Source organism: Strix uralensis, chromosome Z, assembly GCF_047716275.1.
Source record: "Strix uralensis isolate ZFMK-TIS-50842 chromosome Z, bStrUra1, whole genome shotgun sequence".
Taxonomy (NCBI): Eukaryota; Metazoa; Chordata; class Aves; order Strigiformes; family Strigidae; genus Strix; species Strix uralensis.
The window spans coordinates 69042978-69069645 of record NC_134012.1 but is presented as its reverse complement, the minus strand read 5'-3'; the positions used below and the strand labels follow the sequence as shown (position 1 = coordinate 69069645).

At 44.0% G+C, this 26668-nt stretch overlaps 1 protein-coding gene across 5 annotated transcripts in view; it reads left to right on the top strand.

Annotated features, from left to right (window-relative positions):
- Positions 1-1971: 1971 nt before the first annotated feature.
- The window catches only part of MARCHF3 (membrane associated ring-CH-type finger 3), a 110437-nt gene continuing 85740 nt past the window's right edge, over positions 1972-26668 (top strand). For 4 of the 5 annotated variants that reach the window (XR_012627126.1, XR_012627125.1, XM_074856379.1 and 1 more), the window contains exons 1-6: positions 1972-2084; positions 3058-3174; positions 7355-7475; positions 8419-8450; positions 10814-10870; positions 11643-11689. Coding sequence is in view for 3 of the 5 variants with exons in the window: in XM_074856379.1 (XP_074712480.1) it covers positions 7359-7475; positions 8419-8450; positions 10814-10870; positions 11643-11689 (253 nt within the window). In the remaining 2 variants the exon portion in view is untranslated. Of the gene's footprint in view, positions 2085-2375; positions 3175-7354; positions 7476-8418; positions 8451-10813; positions 10871-11642; positions 11690-26668 lie in introns of those variants that run through there. The other variant, XM_074856380.1, reaches the window with a different exon arrangement.

The window sequence follows — 26668 nt, the reverse complement described above, 5'->3', positions numbered from 1 at the left end:
ATATTCCATACCATATGACGTCTGCTCAGTATAAAGCTGGGAGAAAGGAGGAAGGGGGTGGGGTCACCCTTGGTCCTCCGAGGCAACCACTACCCATATTGGAGCCCTGCTTCCTGAGAAGGCCCGACATCGCCTGTTAATGGGAAGTAGAGAATAAATCTGTTTTCTTTTTTGCTTCCACGTGCGGACCTTTGCTTATATTAAAACTGCTTTTGTTTTACCCACAAGGGTTGGTTTTTTTTTTTTCCTATCTTATTTTCTTTCCCCTATTTGCCCTGTTGAGAAAAAGAGGGGACGGGGGGGAAGTGACAGAGCGACTTGGTGGGTACCTGGCATTTAGCCAAGGTCAAACCACCACAAGAAGGGATTAAGGTAGTGGTTGAAAATGAATCACTAGAATCCGGAGCTGTCTAATCCTAATGTTAGTTTAGTCTGCTAGTTAATTAGATACATCATGTCAGCTGGGTAAGACTGCTCGCCTGGGGGCCCTTCCCACTACATGCTGTTGTACTGCTCAAAGCACAGATGAAGAGGGGAAGGTGACTTGACTCTATACCCCAGAAGATACTCCCACTCTCAGCCTAGGAACAACTACAAAAGCACAACCAAAATCCTGATGGAAATACAGCAACTAAAAGAACATGAGCCTACAGCTTTCATTCCCCGGAAGTGAACACCTCCTATTTTTTATTTAAAATACTTTTCTGGAGAAAGGAAAAAAAACCACATCTGACAACCAAAACACTGCGCAGCACTCAGAGCATCAAGAACAAAGAGGTTACTCTTTACTCAGGGCCCTCTCCCGTGGTCAAGTATCTGTCTCAATGGAAGGGCAAAAAACTCAGAGTTTCAGACAAGATTGTGGCAATCCATTTCAGCAGGGAAAGAGTTGTCCCTGGGACTGTCAGCTTGAAAACTTCTTTAAATTAATCTCTTTCCTGCTTTTATTGAATCCCATTGTGTTAATTTGAGCCTATTTCAATTTTAATTTGGATTTATTCATATACTCCAAAATGTTCTTGTTTGATCCCAGTTTCATATTACTCACCAATTTGCTTAGAATATGTACCATGTAATGCTTCGAGCTGTTAATGAAAATAGAATATCATGTTTAGAACAGATGTTTGTAGTCTCCCACTCTTTTTCCCAATGTTACGCTCAATCATGACTCTATTTGCAGCCAGCATTAAATTCTTAAATGTAAAAATTTTTAAAAAGCAACATATCACACCTTCGATAAAAATCTATTTTATCTACATTGCTGTTGCTTCACTCATATTGTGGAAGTGGAAAGTCTCACTAAAACTGAAATATGTACTGTCAAAAAGACAATCTAGGTCCATTGCTTTCTTTTATCACATTAAACATTGCAATTTCAAAGGAAAGAAATTAATGACCACTTAATTCATTTGAAGTCAATAGAAGCAGCATGAGCAAAAGAACTGCAGGACTCGCCTTTTGCTTTGGGGAAATTTCTGCCTTTCTACCTGTGCTGCCTGTAATTTTTCGTGTATTTTCCACACAGCTTTCGCTTATTATCCCTATGTGCTTTGGTTATTGTGAACCTTTGTGCTTTAATGACACACTCTAACAGTGGGGGGGTGGGTATGTTCCATTACATCTAAAGGTATTCCTTTGTCAGCCAGAGCGGGTGGCCAAAATCCAGGTCCTGCACATCCATCCAGGATGGAGGAAGGGATGACGAGGCAGGCGGCTGGCTTCTTTTTGATACACAACTCCAGGGCAACCGCCTCCACCGGCGAGACCTGCGAAGCGTTGCTTCTCACGGAAGGGAGGCACAGCTGGAGGGACATAGGTCCGGGGGCACCTGGGCGCCCTCACACAAGGGCCTGCGGGCGCCACCTCCGCTGGGGGCAGGCCGCGGGCGGGGCGGGCGGAGGAGGGGGGGCGGGCGGCCAGCAGGGGGAGGCGGAGCGGCGGCGGGCGCTGCCTCCCGCCGGGCCGGGGCCGCCCAGACCGCGCGTCTTTCCGGGGCGGGCCCCGCCCGCCGCCCCTCGGAGGTCGACGGGAGCCCACGCCGCGCCCCTGCGGGGCGGAGGGAGGCGGCAGGCGGCCGCGGCGAGGTGGGTGTCCGCAGCCCCGGGCCTTGCCGCCAGCCTCGCCCGGTGCGCGGCGCCCGCTGAGCGCCCCCGGCCCGCCCGGGTTAAGGCCTGCTGGTGCCGAGCGCCGCGCCGGGCCGGGCCGCGGGGGCCTCCCCGGCGCTGTCGGTGCAAGCGCGGCGGGCGCTGGGCTTACGGGGAGAGCGGGGACACGGCCCCGCGCCAGGACCAGGCCTGAGGAGGCCGTGCCGGAGGGCGGAAGGCGGGCGGAGGGGGGCAGGGGGGCGGGGGCGAGCGGGCAGCCGGCACTGGCGAGTCTCTGGCGCCCTCTTGTCTTGTAGTGGGCTTTGGCTCTGTGTAGGCGGCATTACTGATTTAGAAAATAGTATCAAAAGAAAACATTCTCATTGCAGGAGCTAATAGGACGGCCTCTGGATACACTCTTTACCCGATTTGGCTCGCCCCCGGCCCTGGGGGGCGAGCGGATCATTTAGCTGAAATGTTTTCAAATGGAGATGTTTAAAACAGGCTTTTAAACTCTTATCACAGTTTTACTTTATGATAATGTCCCACTGTGTATGCCAGTTCTTTAGTCTTCGGGAATGGTCTCGTGGCCTTTACCGCAACCTATTGAATGTTTCTAGATTGTCTGAAATTTGGAGTATGAGCCCCAGACCAGAGTCTAGAATGGATACCTCTGGAGGGATTGCTAAACAAAATTTGTTGCACTTTAGGATGAAATTATAATTTTAATCTTTTCTGAGATGGAATGCAGTGGGTTTGTGGCATTTACCCCAGGTTACTGCAGTTTGGAGGAGAAGATGTATAGAAATAGGCATTGATTGATATATAACATCACCTCACAAGTGGTATTGATGACATTTCTGAACTTTGAGTTGATGTAAAAACCTGATTCTTCCCTAAAGACCTTTACAGTTACATGTGTTTGCAAAAGAAGTTCAAGATTTTCTTCTATTTTGCATGCCTCCTCTGAAAGGCTGTTGGTGTAAAAGCCTTGCAGGATCTCAACAACTACAGAATTTGGTGTCCCTACTTACGCATGCTCCTTGGTCTCTTGCTGTGGCACTGTATTTCCTTGTTCAGCATTTCCCTGGTAAGTAATCAAACTGACAACAGCAGACTGCCAGCAGGTTTGCTTTCCTTGATGACAGTAGCTGGTTTTGAGTGGGGGACAACAGAAGGCGGCTGTTTTAAACTACCACTGACTTGGGCCGTCAGCACATATTCTTACACTTGCATCTGCTTACATTCCCCGTTCTCTTTTAGTTGATATTCCTTTGTCATACTAGAATGAGGATCAAGTGGAGGGTAGGAGTCAGTTTACTAGACACTTAGAAAGTTTGTTTAAGACAAATAGCTATGAAAATGCCGTTTTCTAGCTCTTTGTCTCAAAGAAACTTTGTAAGTGTCTGTTAGACTGAATGTCTAGGACATGTTCATGTAACGTTTTCCATGTTCCTGATGTGTTGCTTTTACCTTGGAGAAAGAGGTGTGATTTGTCCCGGCAATCCACATCATCTGTCAAACCCAGGTTAGGGTTCCAAAATCAAATACTACATGAATATAAATTGTATACAGACAAATGCCTGCAAGTTCATAATAATTTCATCTTTCTGTATATGCATACAAATCCATAGAAAACAGGACATAATCCTGTCCAATATGTTGGTGATTATGCATATAAAACATTCAGAACCACAGAGCAAGAGTATATTGGTGACTTGAAGCTGAGATTATTTAAGAGTATCATTAAAAAGTACACAGTTGGAGAAAAAATCAGCCATGCTTGTCTTTCCTTTATTAGTGCTTAGATAAGGTTTATAAAGATAATTATCTCGTCTAAGTAATGGCTAGTTTTAGTGTCACATTTTATTTTTCCAGCAGATGAGGATTTATTAGGTAATGGAAATTCTATTGACAGGAAATGAGTCCAGTTTGGCTTTGCAAAATACAGCATGGGCCAAGTCCAGACTCATATGTGTCATTTGTTAAATTATTCTGTAGCACTGTAGTATAGGGGAGGGTGAGTTCTGAAGTTTGCAAGCATCCTTCTTTACATTTACATATTAATTTTGTTCCTCAAACAAATCTTTATAATTACTTGGGGGTAGGCTAAAGAGAGCTCCAGGGTAATCATGTTGAAAGATTTTGTGTGTGCTTTTAGTGTTTCAGTTTCTTCATAACAGAAGACATATATGATACAGATGTGAGCAGGACGTGAATGCCATGGGGCATCTGTGTGACACTTTCTTTCTGTCAGTGATGAAATTGGCATGGAAATGACCTCTGAGGTTGGAGCTCTGCATTCCAGAAACGTGCTCATCTTAGCACAGGCCAGTGTTTGGAACCCGCTTGTTCACACAGCAGTAGTGTGTGTACACTAAACACCCATGTGTCTCTGGGATGATGTTCAGACAAATCGAGCTGCTGCAGTAGAGTTTAGAGTTGCCTGATGAGTGATTGGATATTCACTTTCATCAGCTCCTGATCAATAGCAACTATACTTAATCCTTCACAATATTAGAACTCTTCAGTGTTTGTGCAAAACCACTGCTATTTGGTTTTATCCAATAAAATAAGATTAGTAAATTCTACTGATTTAGAAGCAAATCTCTATGGGGGCAGAACCTTAGTTGTAGTCTGGTGAAGCTGAAGTTGCACGGTGTTTTAGCCCAGGTTAAATGCAGCAGGTCTGACTGATGATGCTGTCTGGCGACTTCAGGAGTGTAGGGAAGTCAAGCTGTATCATCTGTACTGATGATGCCATCTGACAGTGTCTCACCCTCCCTCAGGGCTAGATGTCCCAAGACTGCTTTATGGTGATGGAAGAGCAGAGCATGAGAGACTGGCATAATTTTATAGAGCAGGATTAGTCCTTCGAGTCTTTTTGTAACTGGCATTACAATATGGCCTTAGTATCATTCTACACAGGTGAATAAATTGACGACCAGAACTCTGTTTTCCTTATTTTTTTTTATAAAAACTTTAAGCTGGTCTCACACTACCTCTGGAAAAAGCAGACTCTTACTTCAGTAGGAGTACTGGTCAATGAAGATTTCCTCCTGAGTTCCAGAGACAGTGTTGCTTATAATTACTTGAAATTTGTAAGGAAGTAAGACACTGTGCTAGCTTGTTTCTTTTTGTGAGATCTTGAAGCCTAGGTACTGATATTGTCATATTCATTCCCCTTCAGTTAATGTTTTGGTAGGAGTTGTCCACAGGAGTCAAATTTACCAGAGGGTGGAGGGATCAAAAAAGGCAGTATAAAGGAGAGAACCAGACCCATTTTATACACGTATGTGTATATATGGGAGAATAAGATATGTGGAAATCTAGGCTTTATTCATTTCACTGTTCACAGAACAATTTGGGGACATTTTCCTTGTTTTGAAGGCAAAAAATTTGGCTTGCTAGGTTAAAAAAATTGCCAGAGTGCAAACTATTTGTTCTGGCATTTTTATCTTGCATGTGAGCAGTCCGACATGCTGCAATTTTTTTATGCCAAAAACGCATCCATTCTGGGCAGCTATTTACTGTGGACATAAAAATTGCTAAGTATGACTGAGGCTGTTTACTGTCATCCATATTTGCATTTTTCAAAAAGGTTCCAAGCTTATTTTTGTGCTTATTATGTAAAATCCCAGACAATTAGGCTTCCACCTTGCTAAGTAAAACCAATGTGGTAGCTGCCAAGGACTATGACCAATGTCAGTGTGTGCCGTGCCAGTCACCTGCAACTTTGCAGTGACAGCAAACGTACCACTCCGCCCCTGCAGCTGACTCTTACTGGTATCAGGCCTGACACGTGCAAAGGATGAATCCTTTCTGTCCCAAACTGAACAGTAAATCCAAAGCCTGTTTGTTGCAAAATACTGTATTTTAGACAACTTAATTTTTACGTGGTCAGAGAAAAAAACCCTGATTCTTTCCTAGCATCTAAAATTTTATAATTAAGGCTGTAATTTTCAAAGTGTAATACCTTTTCTTTGAATTTGCTGTGTTGAAACTTCTTCTGGAAACATGGCAAGTTACCCTTACCAGAGTCCTCTGGAAGAGAAAAAGGTGTCTGACGGTGCAGTAAGGCTGGTGGGGCAGTGTCATGTCACCCATTTGTTTTTTTCTTGTGGTTGTTGCTTAGAAACATACAGTTAAGTAGCTTTAAGTTCAGAGTCCGCTGCAATGTTTTGTTCCTCCTTAGAGGTTATGCTGGCTAAGCTGTCTCTTAAAAAAAACCTGTGTAATATTGGTACTGAGGAATGCACTAGGGTCTTTTTTTTACTGAACATCCTAAAACATGCTTATCAGTTGCAGTGTAGTTCTGCTCACACTTAAGTTGTTTAAACTTGTGCCATAACATTGTGTGTTTGTGGTTAACTGTAGTTAGTTGAACTACAGGTAAGTCGTGCCTGAACAGAAACTGAAGCATTTTGGCTTTATGTAAAAGGGACTTGATTTTCCTGGTGTAAATTCTGATGTCGAGTGTCACATCTGCTGATAATCTCCATGTAGACACCCTTTTGCTTCTGGTTTTTGCCTTTCAGTCCTAAAATCCCTTGTAAAGGTCCCACTAAGACACAAATTTGGAGGAAGCAGTGTTGTTATTAGTGTTATTATGAATAGGTAACTTCAGGACTCCAATATGGCACCCTTCAACATCACTAAATTTACTTTAACTCTACCAAAGAAATCAAATACCCATAAACGTCTTCCGTAAATTAATTTGCTGTTGTAGGAAGGACTCAGGGCAATGTGAATGCTTTTAATATTACCAAGTTAAATCATCTTGGATGCAGCTTTTTATTTACTGCAGAAAGCATTGTATTAATGTTCTGATTAGGTACAGATTAGTTTTTGGATGGAATAATTTTAAGTAAAATATGTCGAGCACTGCAGCAAGATTACTGAGGTTCAAAGCACAGCACTTCTTTGCTTTTTTTTAATATCACATAATTCTTACTGGCATCTATGCAGTTGAAATGGCATAATGCATTTATGTCAGAATTTGTGTTAGGGAATTTGAAAGAGGCATTTCAGCAAGAAAGCAGGGTTTTTTCGAAAATGGAACTACACTTTTTGATCTATGCAGTGTTTCTGGCCTGCTGCATAGTAAACCATTTTTCTGATTAATGTGTTGATAACGTGAACATAAACATCCTGGAGAGATGGTTTGATTGTGTTTTAGAACTGCGATTGAAGTATCACGTCTTAACATTAAATTTCATGAGCTATAACTTGCCACAAAACAATTAAACATTTTATTATTGCTTTAACAGGACAATGGTGCTTTGTTTTCTGAGCAGAACACTGCAACTAGCAAGACATTCATCCAGTCCACTGGGGAGACAACTCTGTTCAGCCAGCACAAATAAGCCAGTGTTGACTTTATTCACTAAGGTAAAAGTTGTTTACAGAATAAAGCTAGGCAAGACCGTGTATTTATCAGCTTTGATATACGTGACTCCCAGATGAAATGGCTTGGCCATGCTTTTTGTCTCCTTTAAATTTGTGTAGTATTGGGCATTTTACTTTGGGGGTGTCTTTTACACCAGGCTTTGCAGCACAGTCTCATTGTAGCAAGGAAGTAGTTACAACCAACAAATGAAGGTTAGTTGTGGCTCAGTGATGCTGCAGTCCATTTACTAGTAAAAATTGTTCTCTAACTGCCAGTGTTTCATTCTGGAAATGGAAAACAAAGATGAGTTGTTATACATAATCTGCCCAGGACAGGCATCGACAGCCAAAGTAGGCTCTTCAAAGTGCTTGTGTTTAATTTCAGCACTACCTGTGAGACGGAAGATATATCCAAGTAGTGCTAGTAGTGCACAAAGAAGTAGATTGTGCTTTATTGCTTTATATTTTTTTTGCTTTATTGGCCGTGTAACACTCATGGGGATAAAATGCAGGCAAAGGTTTGCCTGTGGCATGAGCAGATAGGATTCTTAAGTATGTTTGGAAAACAGATGTGATGAGCAGGAATGGCCATTTGTGAACTCTCACCTTCCATGAATTATCATCAAGAGCCTGTGTTATCTGCAGAGGTCTCCTGCACTTTTACATAGGATGGCACACAGTGAGCTGTGCTGCATTTATATGGTTGATGTAGCCTTCAAGAGGGGATTAACTAGAAATGCAAAGCATCGAGAGTGTTGACATCAGTATGGCGGTCCTGCACAATGTTTGTTCATTCCATCCCTAGCTGTAAAGGAGTGTTTAAACTGTGTAACTTATGAATAGGTTAAAAAATAGAAGGGTCACCATCTGTTTATTAATCAGAGCAATGCATGCTATAAGAACTGTACTTTAAAGTTACAGCTCTCTCTCCCTCTGCCTGATACAGCATCAACTCATTCATAATCCAAATGTGATAAGGTAGGGAATAATGAGCTTACCTTTGGGTTAATAATTGGAAAAAAGCTCTTTGTATGATTTTTGTGTCTTAAAATTTCTAACTAGTAAGACACTGTATGAAATCACATTTTCTAATAGCAAAGTTCAGGTAGTTCTCTAAAGTGGCGTCTTGTTGCATGTGTTTTTAACTTAAAATGTTTTTCATGACTGATATCACTGGCAATTGCAAAGCAAAATGCAGACTACTTAAATCTAATCTGCACTCTTAGTTTAGGCTAACTCCTTTTTCCTTCCTTCCAATTCTTAAGAATAAGGAGAGAAGAGGAGGAGAAGGCAGGAGGAGGCTATGACTTCTGCAGCCACTTCAAACTGATAGAAGCTAGCACTGCCAAATGGCTTTCCCCTCACAGGCTCCTTTTATGCCAACACAAGCATTCATGCAACAACTGCTCCAGGTTAAAAGAAAAACAACTCTTTTTTTCTTTCTGCATGGTTACTATTAACTCAGATCAGTTCTTCTGTCTAGCTCTACTGTGCAGCTGTTTTGAGTGCTTATGCCAGCACAGAAGTGACATACAGCACAGTGACAGGAAGATGGGTCTGCTTCCTTCAGCATCAGTGCCAGCTTAAAATGACCACAAAACTGCAATTTAAGTATGCAGCGTAAATGGCAATTATCGGTAGAAATAAAACTGTTCCTTCCACCACGTGTATTGTCTAACATAATCTAGCTATCAGCACAGCATATGTCACTTTGAGAAGGAACTTTTACTACCTCAGCAGTAGGAGTCCTTTTTGCCACTGCAGTATACACCTGAGAGAGGTTGTCCAAGACAGCTTTATCCAGGCAGCCCTATTACAAATGAACATAAAGCAAGTGATGACAGAGACCTACTGTTGCACTGTTCTGTGGAAAAATATGTCCTAATGTAAAGTATTATTACTATAATAATATTGTAATGCTATTCTCTGTTTAAACAGATTTCACTGTTAGTTGAAATAGCTCCCTATCTGATTTTTAAACCAGTTCCAATCTTACTAGTACCGTGTAGTGCTTAAACTTGCCATCAGAGCAGGAGTAAAAACACATTCTTTGCTAAGAGTCAGCTTAGTTTGTCAGATGCTTTTATGTGACTGTTATGTTAGAAAGCTCTCCCCAGGCTAGGGGAACCGAGTATGTCCTACTTTAACTGTAAGAAGCCTGGCATGTTACAAAACTGGCGTTCAGGATTCTGGGATGTTCCTTTCAGTCCCTAATATCAGGCATATCAGTCCAACCAGAAGTGACAAGAACTAACAAGAACGCAGCACTGTTGATCTTTAGCATGTTGCATAGGTTTTCAGAGCATAAGGACTTGTCTGTGTAGGAAAAACAGATTAGATGTGAATTAACATATTTAATCCAAATTAATTCACACGCAGGAAATAAGAAGTTCCTGTTTCAGATTAACTCCATGTTTAAACAAGCCTTAGGAAGACTTTAAGTGTGAGGGAGAGGAGAGGGTCTTTTCCAGCTATGAGAGGTATTTTGTGGCAGACGGACAGAGCCATCACCTTCACCACTGTATACTTTGCTATGTGAATTGTAGGCCAAATTCTGCCATCACTAACACTGAAGGAATATGCCTTCATGTGAGTCACTTCCTCAGGTATGCACTGCTCTAGTGATCATGATGCATGATCAGCAGAAGTCAGCTGTATAACTGTAGTGGAAGACCAGGGAGTTTTCAAAAATTAGAGGTTTTCTTTGACCCCATCACAGGTCAAAACACTGCAGCTATTTGCCAGTTCTCCCTGCAGGAGGTTACTGTTCTCCCAGCTCTGCCAGTTGGAGGACCATGCTTAATTCCTTTCAGGCAAAGTCAGCCAGGTTATCTTAAATCACCTTCTTTTGCTATTTGAACTGAACCAAGTGACTTGATCTGAAACAGATTAGAAATTACTCATGTGACTTCCTCATTCCCCTTCTATCAAGGGAAATTCTTCTATCAAGAGTGGTACCCACAGTTGTTTTCAGCTGGTGATGACTATGCATTGAATATTCATTGCTGCTGACCGAAAGAAGAAAGAAGTCATTGTGCATGACCTTCCACACCATGCCCTTGAATCAGCCTTTAGAAGAGATGTTGAAAACTGTTAATTTGCACCATGAGAAAAATAATAGCAAATGAGAAATTAATTTCTGTGGCTGAACAGTTTATTTTCTTTTCATCCATGCTGCACTTATACAGCAAAGATTTAGAAAACAGTAAGACAGGATGGTACAGGGGAGAGAACCCACATTTACAGTAACAATCACTCCTGTCTGTGTATGTTACTTTATAGTAGAAATGATCTGTGTGTTTTACTGTATGCTTTAAGATGGTCTGAATATTTTCCTTTAGAAACCATGCCCTCTATGTGATGATGCAAAAGAAGTGCTTGAGCCATATAAGAGAAGGGTAATGTATTGCAATACTGTATACATTTTTTATATAGAAAGAACAGATAATCAGCATGCTTTCTTTGTAAAAGAAAATTGCTTGGATTTATTTGCATGCATTATTCTTTCAAGGATGACCTCTTCAAGATAATTTCAGCACTGATTTGCATAAAACTCATTATCCAAAAGCATTTTGCAATAATGCTACTCAAATAAGTATTGGCAGACTAAACCAATATACACCTCGTTCCAATAGTTTTTACACCCACTGCTTTTGTAAATAGTATTGCCTTGTCTGATAGAGGAGTTTGCAACTTTTATGAGGTAGGTAATGATATCATTTGGGAAGGATGTTAGTAAGTGGGGCTTCAAATATACAAACTATATGTGCTTGAAATTTTTGCTGTTCTTCAGCCAGGTTTTGATCTCTTTCTTGAAGGAAGAGACTATTAACAGAAGCATTAAGAGGTGTTGCATTCAGCTGCCTAACAGGCAGCTGTTGTGTTGCCAGCTGCATATTTGTTGTGGTTGGTGCTCACAGGAGAGTGGTTTTTCACAGAGGATCAAGAGTATTGTCCTGGACTAGGGAGAGAGTTCTTTGTGGACACATAGCCAAGGATTGTGACTACATAAATTTTGTATCCACAAAATGAGCAATTGTCTACAACATGGAAGAACAAATCAAAAAGCACCAAACAGCCTTGCATTTCTGAAAAAAGTACCGATCAAAAGACAAGCAGGTAATTGTTTTTCAGTGTCCAATAGGTACTAACATTACTTTTCTGTCACAGTTTATTTTGCAGGAGGTGGATATTACCCTTCCAGAGAACTCGGCATGGTATGATAAATACAAATATGATATACCTGTTTTTCATTTAAATGGGAAGTTCCTAATGAAACATCGAGTAGACATTCAGAAGTTTGAGGACCAGCTTATGAAGCTGGAGTTGCAAAATGATGGAAACCAGTAAAGAAAATGCAACTGCTCTCGTGTGGATCGGAAAGGACTGTGCAATATAAATTGTGTGAAAAAGTAGGATTTAATATCTGGCCTTACATTTCTTAGAACATACGGTACCAGTGTCCTGAAAACTTGAGTGACTTGTGTTCTATTTTGTATTAATCATCCACCAGCAGCAACATTTTCTGTACCATTCATTTGTTGCTATCCTAGGCTGGCTTTTCATTGATAGAATAAATGCTGCTCTATAAGAGCAGGTAAACTGAAATGTGTTTGGATTGGCTTTGCATGGCAAAGTTTTGGTAGCAGGGAGGCTACAGGGGTGGCTTCTGTGAAAACCTGCTAGAAGCTTCCCCCGTATCCGATAGAGCCAGTGCCAGCTGGATCCAAGACGGAGCTGCTGCTGTCCAAGGCTGAGCCCATCAGCGACAGTGGTAGTGCATCTGGGATAACTTGTTTAAGAAGGGGGAAAAAAGAGACCTAGGCAACTGCAGCTGGAGAGAGGAGTGAGACTGTGTGAGAGAAGGAACTCTGCAGACACCAAGGTCAGTGAAGGAGGTGCCGGAACAGAGATTCCCCTGCAGCCCATGGTGAAGACTGTGGTGAGAGGGCAGGCTGTCTCCCTGCAGCCCATGGTGAAGACTGTGGTGAGAGGGCAGGCTGTCTCCCTGCAGCCCATGGAGGGCCCCACGCCAGAGCAGGTGAATGTCTGAAGGAGGCTGTGACCCCATGGTAAGTCCACGCTGGAGCAGGCTCCTGGCAGGACCTGTGGACTTGTGGAGAGAGGAGCCTACGCTGGAGCAGGCTCCTGGCAGGACCTGTGGACTTGAGAGAGGAGCCCACGCTGGAGCAGTCTGTTCCTGAAGGACTGCACCCTGTGCAAGAGACCCGTGCTGGAGCAGTTCGTGAAGAACTGCAGCCTGTGGGAAGCATCCACATTAGAGGAGTTTGTGGAGGACTATCCCGTGGGAGGGACCCCATGCTGGAGCACGGGAAGAGTGTAAGGAGCCCTCGCCCTGAGGAGGAGGGAGTGTCAGAAGCAATGTGTGATGAACCCCCATTCTCTGTCCCCCTCTACTGCTGGGGGGAAGGAGAAAGAGAAAATCAGGAGTTAAGTTAAGCCCGGGAAGAAGGGAGGAGTGAGGGGAAGGTGTTTTTAAGATTTGGTTTTATTTCTCATTATCCTATTCTAATTTGATTGGTAATAAATGCCAATTTCCCCAAGTCAAGTCGGTTTTGCCAATGATAGTAATTCATGAGTGGTCTCTCCCTGCCCTTATGTCAACCTATGAGCCTTTCATTATATTTTCTTTCCCCTGTCTAGTTGAGGAGGTGGAGTGATAGAGCAGCTTTTGTGGGCACCTGGTGTCCAGCCAATGTCAATCCACCACAGTGTTTCAAGACTGTTAGTACTTATAAGCTGTAAATCTGTAAGAGACTTCCTTGAAGAAGTCTTGGGGTCTATCCTAAGTGCTCATTTGAAATGGAGAAGAGGGCATTTACTGTTAATGAAAAGGACACTTGATTAAAGACAGCACACTCTCACTGAAGCAGAGTCATATCTGTAGAACAACATCACAACTCGATACAGCTGTTACATTAACCCTGAATAGTTTGTTTTTCTTCTAATGGGATGATCATATGTTGCACTTAAGTCTCTTTTATCTACTACAGCAGGCTTTGAGCTCTGTAGTACTTGAGTCACAAGAAAAAGTAAAAATAGAGTGAATTATAATTGAGCCAAAAGAACCAAATCTGTAATGAAAACAGCATTTATTAGCAAAGCATTTGAGTGTGATGCTTTCCCCATCATGAGAAAAAAAAAAAAAGGCAAAATTTGAAATAGCAAGATGCTTCTTGAATAGTATGTTGCAGCATAGCTTTCCCCTATTCACAGTGCTTTTCATCACCATTGACAGAACAAGACCCTAGAGACAAGAACTATACTTCCAGCAGTTCCTAATGCTACAGTCAAACTCTTAAGTGTACATAAGTTACTGTTAAATAATAGGTCTGAACTACCTCTGTATCAACAAGCAAGCCTTTTGCTTTCCTTCTATAATCTGAGATGGTTTCAGAAGGCCCAGGTTTTTCCTTACTGAGGTTTTGTAATAAAAGAACTGGCATACAGCACTTCTCAACCATAGTTCAAGTGCTTTTCTGAAATACAGCAATATTATCTCAAAGATATGGAGGACAGAGGTCATGTGAGCTTGCCCCATTTCCCAGTATACATCACTGACAGAGGCTGGAATAGCCACTAGAGAACGATTTGCCTTTGTTTTATTTTTAATAAGGCCTGTTTTGGGAAGAAAAAAAAAAAAGGAAGTTAAAAGCAAACTTCTGATCGTATAGGAGACAATGAATCCCCTGTTCCCTATTCATTCAGACTGTGGAGGTTTTCTTCCGTAGCCAGTGTCAGATTTTTTTTACCCCCTTTATTTTGTAAAGTGAATGATAACAGGGTTTTTATAATAGTTTTTGTCTATGGTGTGGCCTTTAACAGTGACATGGAGGTTTTACATTATTTCTAGCTGTGAGTGCTAGTTGCATATAATGTACAGAGAAGGAGTGGCTGCTTCTTCCAACTCTTCTGGTGTACAGTCAAACACAATCCTGCATTGTGCATGCCTCAATCCTATTTTCCTTGTCAACACAAGCAGCAGATTCATCTGTGTAAGAAATGTCATTGTAGACAAAAGTGCAAGCAACAGGCCTGGACTCCAGGGTGAATGTATGGAAACATCACTGACAGACACTCCTCTCCAAACACCTCCCTGTCCTTCCAAAGCGAAAACATGGGATATACTGCCAAACCTTCCAGTGGTATCTGAGAAGATATTACGGTTCTACTGTTTTAAGGGAGTGGAAGCCCTATTCTCATCAGTTTGGACACAAAGATAGGAGATGGAAACATGTCAATATGGACTGTTGGCGGCACATCTCAAAGAAGGAGCTGTGCTATAATCATTTCCAGATAAAAGCACTGCAGGACAAGGTGATCAACAAGAGACTGACAGTTCATTTTGGACCGTAGGTGCTACTGCAGGTTTCTTGTTGCCAAATTAGGTTGTGTCAAGGTTGCTGAGGATTTTATTCCCTTCTCTGTGACCTTCTCTGAGGAATACAAAATACTGAAGTAAAAACTCCAGGAGGCCACCTTCTCTTCTGAAGCCAGTGGCTCTGCTCAGTGGAATAATAAGGCATTCAATGACTGTCTTCACATGTGAACACTTAAGAGTTCACATCTTCTAAGCAGCAGATCAGAGAAGTGTTTCAGCATCATCTTCCATTTCGCTGCCATTATCAGTCCTAAAAATAGTCATACTAATTTTTGATCCCATAGGCAAAATAATTTATTAACCTCAATGGGATGAGAATTTTACCTCAAATAGTTAACTACGTTCCATTTCCTTTGACATGTGGGGAGACTGAACAAGTGCTTGTGTGACTTGGCATAACTAGCAGGTCTGCCACCTTCATTTTCCAAAAACAAGAAAGTATGAATCATAAGTAAATTTGAGGGTTTTTTCTTCTTTTTGAGTATAATAAATGCAGCAGGCTCCCAGCACATGCATCTCTCTAATCAAATGTGTTAAAGTATAACCTTAAAACGAGAAGGCATATGCCCTGCTGAATATATATTTATGGAGGCATATGCAATTTTGTGAAAATTGGCAATTTACTCTTTTGACAGTGAATGTTGGCAGGAGTGCAAAGCTCCATAATGTACTATCCGTGAAATGTAAAAAGAGCTTGAATACAAGATGAACTTATCTCCTATTTCTGGCCAATTAAAAAGCACATACACAATGTCCTATCTTCTTCCAGTAACCATAAATAACAAATACACACCAAGCTTGCTTGCTCATATGTTCTACTTCTCCAACTATTTGTGCCTTTAAATTACACACAGTACAGAGAAGGGATTGTCTCATTTCTTTAAGCATAGCACTCCTAGCACAGTGTCTTCCCATCCAAACTGGCCTGTGACACATAATCTCAGATTGCCTCCTAGCTCCTTAACGCTCTTTCTGTAAAGTATGGTTCTCATTTATCTCTCTTATGTGCATCTAAATCCCCACCCCCACCCCCCCACACACACACACGCGCGCGCCCCCCCACCCCCCCTCCTTCCTGTAATGAGACACAACTACACCCGCTATTTCTGCGGAGAAGATGAAAGAACAACATGGGACATGTATTACTGGAATGTACCTAGATACTGTGGTGATCAGGGCATACCAAACTGTCAGCTTTAATTCAGGGCATTACTATAGGCCATATATTTTCAGCCTGTCTCCTGAAGAAATGAGACTTGGACTGTGTAATTATGTTATCAGTCCAATTCTTCCCCTTCCCTGCTCCCCTTCCTCTCTGACTCCTTCCTAGGAACATTTTACCTGGGGACCACTTCAACAAAGTGATCCAGCTGGTTGGTTGGTGGTTTTTTTTTCCACTATTACATTACTACAGGTTTCCTGAAGATCTGCTCCCAGGAAGGTGACAAATTTCTCCATCCATGTCCCCCAGTGGGGAAAAAACTGTGCTGAATGAAGCCACCATGCATTTTGGCCAGCTGACTGCTCCCAAGCAAAGAGCAGAAGTGTAGCTCTGTACTGACTGTGACATTTAACATCTCTCATCCAGAAGGCATATGACAGCAAATATGCCAAGGAGCCACACTGCTGCAGTGGAAGGAAGTTTATGGGATAAAGGACACCAATCCACTGGTAATAAGTCTCATTAATTTTGTTTCTCCCAAAACAGTCTGTTTAGTTGTAGACAAGTGCTTGATGAGCATCACTGCAAAATTCAGGCACTTAAAAAAGTGGTCAGAAACCACCTTTATACACATAGAGTTGATGTCTGTATAGGTCTAGATGCATATTTAAGCTTTTACTTGAAGAGGTGATGCATCCATTGCAACAAAATCTCCATGGTGGTAAGGGTTGTCACTGCAGATCTGTTTGCAAGGCTAGGATCCAAGTGACTTTACTGATGTTCCCACTCCAGTGAACATCTACATTTCTGCTTAATTTAATTTGCCTGCCTTTTGTCAAAGTTTACTGAGTGACTCCAACAACCATGGCCCTAACCTTTTAATACACAGGTAGCACCTGTATGCAGCTTCCATTTCTACACGGAAGAGCACCTGTGTCACTGGGGGTAAACACACATCCAGGCACAAAGATAGGTGGGGGTTTTTTTGCTCTACTGATGGGAAACCAGATCAGAGGCAAAACTGCCATGTGATCAGGCTTCTAGAAAAATTTAAGTGTATCTTGGTGTTTTAATGTGCAGTTGTATGGAGACAACACAGCAGTTTCACCCAAATACAGCAAAATCGATACTATCTCAGCCCTGCAATATTCATTTATTTTTGAACAAAAAAAGCAAGGTTGCTTGAGAAAGGCCATGAAACCAAGAATTAAGCAAACAAATATATTGGCATTCAGGTTATTCCTTTAGGTTACTCGTTGCTATTTTAGGAACTTTAAGCTGTGATTTTAGATACAGCTTTAACTGATTTTCAGTGACTCGGACTTTTTCATTGACATCGGTGTGAGCTTCACAGGCACAAATGTGCAGCAGGCTTCGGAAAAGCTGCTTCTCTCAGACTGCCGTGAAGTAGGTATTTTGAGGTTCTAACTTGTGACAAGAAACTGATGAATTGTTTTTCCACGTTTGTTTTTTGTTTGCTTGTTTGATGTTGGTTGGGGATTTTGCTTGGCAGTTTGTTTGCTGTGGTTTTTTGTAGATCTAGCCTCGGGTCTCGCACTGTCCCCGTTAACACCAAAGACTTACCGGCGGTTTTCGCTCCCTGGCGGCTCCCCCCCAGCCTGGCGCTGGGCACGGGACGAGCCCGCGTTTAAAGCCGGCGCAGGGGCCGACCGCGGGGCGGGTGAGGCCGGAGGTGGCCGGGCCGGGCGGCGGCGCTGCCGGGCGGCGGCGCTGCCGGGCGGAGGCGGGACCGCGCTGCAGCCCCCGCCCGCCCGGCTCCCGGCGGAGGGGGAGCGGGAAGGGAGCGAGCGCGGGGCGGCGGGACGGGCGCCACTCGGGCGTTCCGGCTGCCTGGGAGGCACGTCCCGTGTTTGCAGGTGGCCGCGCAGGTCACGGCGGCGGGAGGCGGCGGCCCGGCCCGGCCCTGCCGCGAGAGGCGCCCGGCCCCCCGGGAGCCCGTACGACCGCGGGAGGCGCGGTGCTGCTGGACGGCGGCGGCGTGACCGTGGCGGGGTGGCGGTGCCACCGCTCTCCGCGTTTCTGCCCGCGGATCTGCCGCCTCTCCGTGCAGCCATCCGCGGCGCGGCAGCCGTCCGCCTCCCCGCGCACCTGTCCGGTGTCCCGAGGGGGCGCGGCCGCCTCCCGAGAGCCCGGCTGCGTCCCTGAACTTCGCCAGGGCTCGCCTCGGCGCCCGTCCCCGCCGCTGCCTCACAGCGCGGCTGTGGAAATACGCCGCGGTCACGGCGGGGAAGGCCGGAGCAGAAGGAAAAGACGCGTCCCGTCCCCGCGAGGAGCGGGGCGCGGTGGGGCTGTGTCTGTGCGTGAGCGTCTGCCCGCGTGTGGATCGATGGCAACGAAGCCCCGTGCCGCCAGCGGAACCGAAGGCACGGTACGTGGGTCGGTGGGGTGTTGACGGCTTCTGGTCGTGGCTTCTTTGCAGTTTGTTTGGCTGTTTAGTTTGTGTTTTGGAGGGACAGCTTGAGGGTCCGGGTAAATGAAGTAGGTGTAATTGGACACATGCAAATAGAAATGTCTGGCTCGGGGAGGAGGGCGTTAAGGTTTAATTTTAACTCTTATCATCAAAAAAAATCAAAACCCAGTACCAACAGTAAAAACGTCCAGCTAAAGTGATCTAGCTGGACTCTTTCAGCCAGAATTACGTTGAGGACTTTCCGGGGTCAGGATCGGGGAAGAAGACAAGAAAGACAGTTTCTTTCTGTTACAGAGGTTGTGACAAACCCTAGCTATTTCTGAGATTCAGCCATGGAGTTTCGTATCTTTTTGCCTGGGGTTTTTTTTTTGGTGTTTGGTTTTTTTCTTGTTTTAATAGTCACGTGTTGTATGGTTCTTTGCAGATATAAGGGATTATGAAACTGCTCAGTAATAATGCCTGCATATGTCAGAGGAGTTAAACTTCCAATGTCAACAAATTTTTAAAGTTAATTTTAACCCTGTGTTGAACTCATTTTCGGATGTGGGCTGTTGATAGTGCATACAGGAGGTATGCCGAGTAATGTCTCAACTCTGGCTGTACAGAGTAATTTAGCCATTTCAAAGTCAAGAAACCAGTGAAAGCAGAGAATATATATCTATTAGAAATTACTCGTTTTGTCAAGGATATTTACAGCTCATGCAATGCCCGTTGAAATAAACAGAAAAGCTCTCACTGCTGATGACTCATGTCACAGAATCACAGGTTGGAAAAGACGTTGAAGATCACCTAGTCCAACCGTAAACCTGAAGCCATGTCCATGGGCTTCAGACCAGGCTGCCAATGCACGATGTTGGACACCATCTGGTGCTGATCCTGGGCACAGCAGTCCTGTAGGTAACTCTCCTATGGTCCCCACGGTTTGTAAAGGGAGTGGGATAAAGTGGAGAGCGGCAGCTTGAAACAACTAGCGGGATTATGGCTTGCTTTATCTAAGTGTGTTTGCCAATTATAAATAGTCTGGGATGTGCGTTCTACAGGGTTTTAAATGTCATTGACCTTTAATTAATTGCTGATGTCTTAGTCTCTTGCTGTCTGTTAGGCTGATGAAGCAGCCGACTTGCAATTTGTCTTTCCGTGTTAATGACTGTTGTGACAGTGTCTCGAGGTGTATGATGTATGTTTTGAAACCTCCAGATGATGGAGTACTTGTGTGCGGTAGCTACAGGTTTACTTGGGCAGTAGACTCCTCTGGGAACATATGGATTAGCTGGTTGCCAGATTTCCTAGCCGGAAGGGACCTTGTCTCTTCTGATCTCTTGTGGCCTATTACAGGCCACAGGATTTCACAGGTAAATTCTGTATCAAGCCCATACTTCAGTGTGGTCTTCACTTGCCATTAAAGATGGGCTTCATCTGCAGCGGGAGTTCAAGCATGTTTCAAACTGCCTAGTGGCTCACAGGCTTGAGCTCTGAGTGGGTGAGTAATATCTACTGCTTCAAATGTCTGTAATTAGGATGAGAGCTGTTTTGGTCTATCAAAATGCAATTTTGCTTATTAAAACCCATCAGGGTAATTGTACTTCTTGTGGCATACTTACAGAAGGCAGATCCGCCTTCTCCTCTTTGCATGAAGATGAAACATTCTTGGGGGCTCCTCAAAGTGACTTTGGACTTGCCATTGGAATACCTTGGTTTCTGCTGGTTTCTTCTGCTTTCCTGAATTTGCCTGTCATGCAACAGTCAGATTCTGGTGGTGCTTTCTGCAGAAAGAGGAGAAAGTCCTTTGGGTCCCACTGAAACTCAGCCCTGCATAGGGTTGGGAAGGTGGGCTGCTTCTGCTATCCCGTGGCACGCTGCTGATGGCCGTTGTGGCTTCCCGTTAGATGTAGTTTGTAAGGTGGTTCCCACAGTTTTCCCCCCTGGGATGAACCCTGCTGTAGAACATTCATCTAAGCAGACAGGGTGATGTAATACCACCTCTATATGAGCAGATAGTTAAGACTTATTGGAGCACGTGGAAATGGCATAGGGCAATGGGTATTACCGTACCCAAGAGAGCTCCTTCAAAGATAGCACAACTAATTAATGGAGATAGGATAGCACACTCTGTGTTGTAGCTGCAAATTTTCTTCTAAAATTCCTTCTTCCACCACTGGTTAGCAGCAGATACTGCGGATACTGGCCTTCAGGACCCTGCCTGCGACTAGTCTGTCTGCAGTGACTGGACAGTAGAGTGGAACACTATTTATTTTGCATCCTCTTTTGACACTACTGGAGCTGGATTAGCTTCAAATGTTTCATTGAAGATTAAAGAGGTAACAACAGCTGTATAACGCGGCCCTCTGGCAGAGTCCTGCCAAGCAAATATCACAACCTTGTGTCACGCTGTTGCAGGGGACAGCCCTGACTGTGTGAAACAGGAGGAGAAAACATGGAAAATAAGGGAGACATCAGGGAGACAATTCTCTAGCTTGCTCAGTTGCTCTTCTGCACAGCTAGGGGCCAGCATGGCATGTGGATGAAGTAGGACCTCCTGGAGAGAAAAAAAACCAGTCGTGCTTTGCCAAACCTCTGGCTGCAGCACTGGGTAGAGATGGACAAGCTCAGGTACTGGCTGTGCTTTTACCATGGTCTTCACACATGCTAATTTATCCTCTGTATTAATGTGCCTACACTGTTTCTGGTGTCTCAGCTGACTCCTGTAACACTAGTTGTAATGTGTATGTTCACAACCTGCAGGGTTGCCCTGGAGAACATCAGAATGAGAAGCAGGAGAGAAAGAAAAAACAACACAGAAAGTGGGGAAGAGGAAATCTGGCATGTTGCTGCTGAAATATGTGGTTTATCTAAAAGGAAAATCAACATATATCTGCTGTCTTCCAACACCTTCCTGAATTTGTACAGAGTATTACTTGTTCCTTCTCTGCAGTAGACAGAAACTCTTTCAGAGATGTGTGTAGTATTAGAAACTTCATCTACACTTGGAAACACAGCTAGCATCTGCATAGCTTGTTCTGTGCAATTATTTTTTTCTCCAGGTCCCTTGATACAAATTTTAGAAGGTGTGTTTTTGCCAACCTTCTGAATGGATTCATCCTCAGACTGTCATTGATTGAATGACATATTACCCTAAAGATGACTCCAGCTAGCCAGGGCAAGCCTGGAAGAGCCAGTGTGGGCATCCTTTGTTTAAAATAGAACACAGATTATAGACTGAGGAAAAATATGTGAGAGCATTACAGAGGTAGGCACAGCAGATTTTCACTGCTGAGGGGGATGTCTTCCTTCTGGAAGCTGGCAAGAAGAAATACTGCTGCTGCTTAGAGCCACAGTCTTAAAGGAAGGAAAAATATTAATGACACTGTTCAGGAAGGCTTGTCACAAAATCGAAGTACTGAAAATCACCAACGTGATAATACAAAGTAGAACGCTTATCAAGGAATTCTTGCCTTACCTGTATGTCATCCTTGCTCTGTCAGTCCACTCAGTGCTGTGCTATAGTTATTCCTCAGTTCCCTTACTATGATACACCAATTCCCACAGCACAGTGTCTTATATCTCTCTTTCTTCTGATTACTGAACCTGTTTTCAAATTAATCTAAAATAACAGGAAGGGGGAAAGAAGCTGGTATCTCTCGCTTTGCTCTCAGTTAAGCTTCATGCGAGGCACTATAGACCAGATTGAATTATTAATTACAATTATATTTTGTGTCTTGGATATATTGATGATATTTTCAATTCCAGATTGATGCCTCTCCAACTTCCTTTTTTTTTTACTGCAGAAACAAAGACAGCAAAGCTCTTAAACACATGCCTATTTTTAAGCCTGCCAGCAGTCCCTTTGACTTAATTCAGCTGAATGGCCCAGTGTGGCCGAGGGGAATCATTTAATATAAAATTCTCGCTGGCCTGATAGCAGTCTAAGTTGTGGTTATGTTGGGGTTTTGACAGAGGAGGAGGAAGGGAGAATGGGAGGAGCTTTTTCTTCTTAAAGACTCCCACGACTCTGGTACAGCTGTCCTGGGTAAACTCTCAAAATGGGGATTCTTGTTATGATAAAAATTCTATCTTGTGTCCTGGTTTAACCAGGATAGAGTTAAGTTTCCCCAGCAGTGGGGGGGAGCTCTAGCCGGGTTATTCAGATACCATGCGGACGTCACATCCTGGCAGGTCACATTTTCCTGGCGCGGAGCGCGGTGCACTCGTGGTTTTGTACATCGTGCTTCAAACTGCTGTATTTGGTAGCTATTTTGCTCTGTTCATTGCTGTCACTATTACTGTTATTGTTATTGTTGTTGTTTGTTGTGTTGCTATTGCACTGTTGTATTAAACCTTTCCTTATTTCAGTCTTGGGGCTTTGTATTTCACTCCCTTTGTGGGGGAGGGGCAGCGGCCGCATGGTCTCAGACCCCGGCAGGGGCTAAACCACCACAATCTTGATACTTGCTTCCATCCTGAAATTAAAGTCTTTGGTAGGAGAGTAAAAAAATGTCCCCGTGGACATATCAGAACATTTTGGTTTGGCATTTCTAAAGTGAAATGTTTAGCTACCAAACTTTATGTTTGAGGTCACAATTAATCACAGCACAACTCCATCTCGGCACAACAGGGTGCTTCTTGAGTCTCTTGAGTACCCTTGGTGTCCCCTCCCAGTAGAGCTCCCAAGGAGGACTGCCTTTCCTGTGGAACACTGGGATCTTACAGATTGATGGCTCCCAGAAACTAAATGCTTAGATTCAGGTTAAGACTTGAGATGAAATAACTCAGTAAGTTCTTCCCAATATAAGGATGTGATATCCTGTGGGGGGACTTCATGTTGAAAAAAACCTCAGCTTTTGACATGAGACCCATTCATGCAAACTAGTTTTACCAGGCCTTGTTCATTCCCCTTGAAAAATCAGAGGAACAGCATTATAAGATGGAATTTAAGATGGTAACATCCACACAACACTTAATTGTAACAAAACCACATGTTAAATCAGTCTCAGGAATGTCTGTTTCTGATCTGGAGTATGTCTGCATCCCCAGTCTTGGCACTTCAGCATCCTTCCACACTTCCTTCACCTTTTTTCTGCCTTGAGCTCTTGCGCTTTCCTGTTTTTCCATTTTGCTGGTATGTACCCTGCACTTTTTGTTTCCTTGCTAGCCTTCCCCTTCTAAAATGGAGGTGGTAGAACCAGTATATTTGCCAACATCATCATTCTGCCTTTATGTTTTCCTTCTTTTTTGCTCAGTGTCAGCCTGTGCACTCTAAACAATTCAAGACAAAGATTTTAATTGCACTTCTGTGTTTGTACAGTGCCTGGTGCCATAGGTCCCTATACTTGGACATCAGCATGCACTACTGTAGTAATCATGGTGATATCTCTTTGATTATGTCAGGGAGATCAGTAAAGGAGATAAACTTCCATGTTCTGTATGTGTTTGCTATATTTCCCCTCATTTACAGATTGTTTTGCATTGTGTCCCCTTCTCAGAACAAACAAACAAAAACTTTTATTGTGTGGAGAAATGGCAAACACAAAGCGTGTTGTGCTTGGGGCTATTGAATTAGAGAGATTTTCAATGCCCAAGAAATTTGTACTTGTAAGATATGAAACAGGAATGAAACAATTTGGCATCATGAATTGACTGAGGTCAACATACCTGATTAATACGTGGCTCAGAGAATGGTGCCACCATCGGAATTTTGGGTTCTTTGATCATGGTGAGGTTTATAAGGCACCTGGTCTTCTGGCAACAAATGAGACAGGTGGGATGCAGCTGTCCCACAGGGGGAAAAGGATTCTGGGGCAGGTGTTAGCAGGGCTTATTGACAGGGCTTTAAACTAGATATGAGGGGGGACAGGGAGATAACTGGGCCTGTTAGGAATAAGCTCAAGGGAAGCATGCCAAAACTTGGCAGATGGTGGACTGGTGAGGGCTCTCCCTCTGCCACTTCGTTTGAGAGAAGGGAAAGATGTTTAGGAACCATAGAAGCACCTGAGAAGGGTCTGGTAGGGAATGGGGCCCACACTAACAACAAGGTGTTGGATTCATTAGCTCATCTCAAGTGCATCTATACCAATGCACGCAGTATGAGCAACAAACAGGGGGAGCTTGAAGCCATGATGCAGTATGAGAACTGTGACATAGTAGCTATAACAGAAACGTGGTGGGATGCCTCACACGACTGGAGTGCTGCAATCGATGGCTACAAGCTCTTCAGGAGGGACAGACAGGGAAGGAGAAGTGGTGGAGTGGCGCTGCATGTAAGAGAATGCTATGACAGCTCAGAAATCAAGAATAGTGATAACGGGGGTTTAGAGTGTTTGGATTAGGTTAAGGGCCAATAAAGCAGATCTTGCTGTGGGAGTCTGCTATAGACCTCCCAACCAAAGCAGTGAGGTGGATGAAGCCTTATATAAACAGTTGGGAGAAATCTCGCGGTCACTTGCCGTTGTTCTTGTGGGGGACTTTAACCTCCCGGGTGTCTGCTGGGATCACAACACAGCAGAGAGGGAACAATCCAGGAGGTTCCTGGAATGTGTGGAGGAAAACTTCCTCACACAGCTGGTGAGTGAGCCGACCAGGGGAGGTGCCCTCCTGGACCTGCTTCTTGTGAACAGGGAAGAGCTTGTGGGGGAAGTAAAAGTTGGAGGCCGTCTAGGGTGCAGTGATCATGAGATGATTGAGTTTTCGATCCTTGGAGAAACAAAGAGAGGGGTTAGTAAAACTGCCACCTTAGACTTCCGGAGGGCAAACTTTGACCTGTTCAAAAGACTGATTAACAAAATCCCTTGGGAGGCTGCCTTGAAGGATGTGGGAGTCCATGAAGGCTAGACATACTACAAGAGAGAAGTCTTAAAGGCAGAGGAGCAGGCTGTTCCCGTGTGCCGAAAAACAAGCAGGCGGGGAAGGAGACCAACCTGGCTAAACAGGGACCTTTGGCTGGGTCTCAAGAAGAAAAGGAGAATCTATGACCTTTGGAAGAGGGGCCAGGTCTCTCATGAAGACTATAAAGATGTAGTGAAGCTATGCAGGGAGAGCATTAGGAGAGCCAAAGCACAGCTAGAGCTCAACTTGGCTACAGCTGTTAAGGATAATAAAAAATGTTTCTATAAGTTTGTTAACAGCAAAAGGAGGATTAGGGAAAATCTCCCTCCTTTATTGGATGCAGAGCGAAACATGGTAACCAAGGATGAGGAAAAGGCTCAGGTGCTCAACGCCTACTTTGCCTCAGTCTTTAGCAGTGGAACTGGCTGTTCCCTGGACACCCAGCCTCATGAGCTGGGGGATGGGGAGGGGAAGCAGAATGAGGTCAGCACAATTAAAGAGGAGGTGGTCAGAGACCTGCTACACCACTTGGATGCACACAAGTCTGTGGGACTGGATGGGTTACACCCAAGGGTGCTGAAGGAGTTGGCAGATGTGCTCACCAAGCTGCTTTCCATGATTTACCTGAAGTCATGGCTAACTGGGGAGGTCCCATTGGACTGGAGGGTGGCAAATGTGACACCCATCTACAAGAGAGGCAGAAAGGAGGATCCAGGAAACTATAGACCTGTCAGTCTGACCTCGTTACCGGGGAAGGTCATGGAGCGGGTCATCTTAGTGCCATTAAAAGTCATATAATGGACAACCAGGGGATCAGGCCTAGTCAGCATGGGTTTATGAAAGGCAGGTCCTGCCTGACAAACCTGATCTCCTTCTATGACAAGATGACCTGACTATTGGCTGAGGGAAAAGCTGTGGATATTGTCTACCTGAATTTTTGAAAAAGCATTCAACACAGTTCCCCATAGGATTCTCATAGAAAAACTGGCTGCTCATGGCCTGAATGAGTGAATGGTCTGCTGGGTCAAGCACTGGATGGACGGTCCCAGAGAGTGGTGGTCAATGGAGTTAAATCCAGCTGGTGGCTGGTCACAAGTGGTGTTGGGACCATTTCTGTTCAACATCTTTATTGATGATCTTGATAAGGACATAGAGTGTATCATCAGTAAGTTTGCAGATGACACCAAGTTAAGCAGGAGTGTCGATCTGCATGAGGATAGAGAGGCTCTACTGAGAGACTTGGATAGATTGGATCGGTGGGCCAACGTTAACGGGATGAGCTTCAACAAGGCCAAGTGCCCGGTCCTGCACTTGGGCCACAACAACCCCATGCATCGCTACAGGCTTGGGGAGGTGTGTAGAAGAGAAGGATCTGGGAGTTC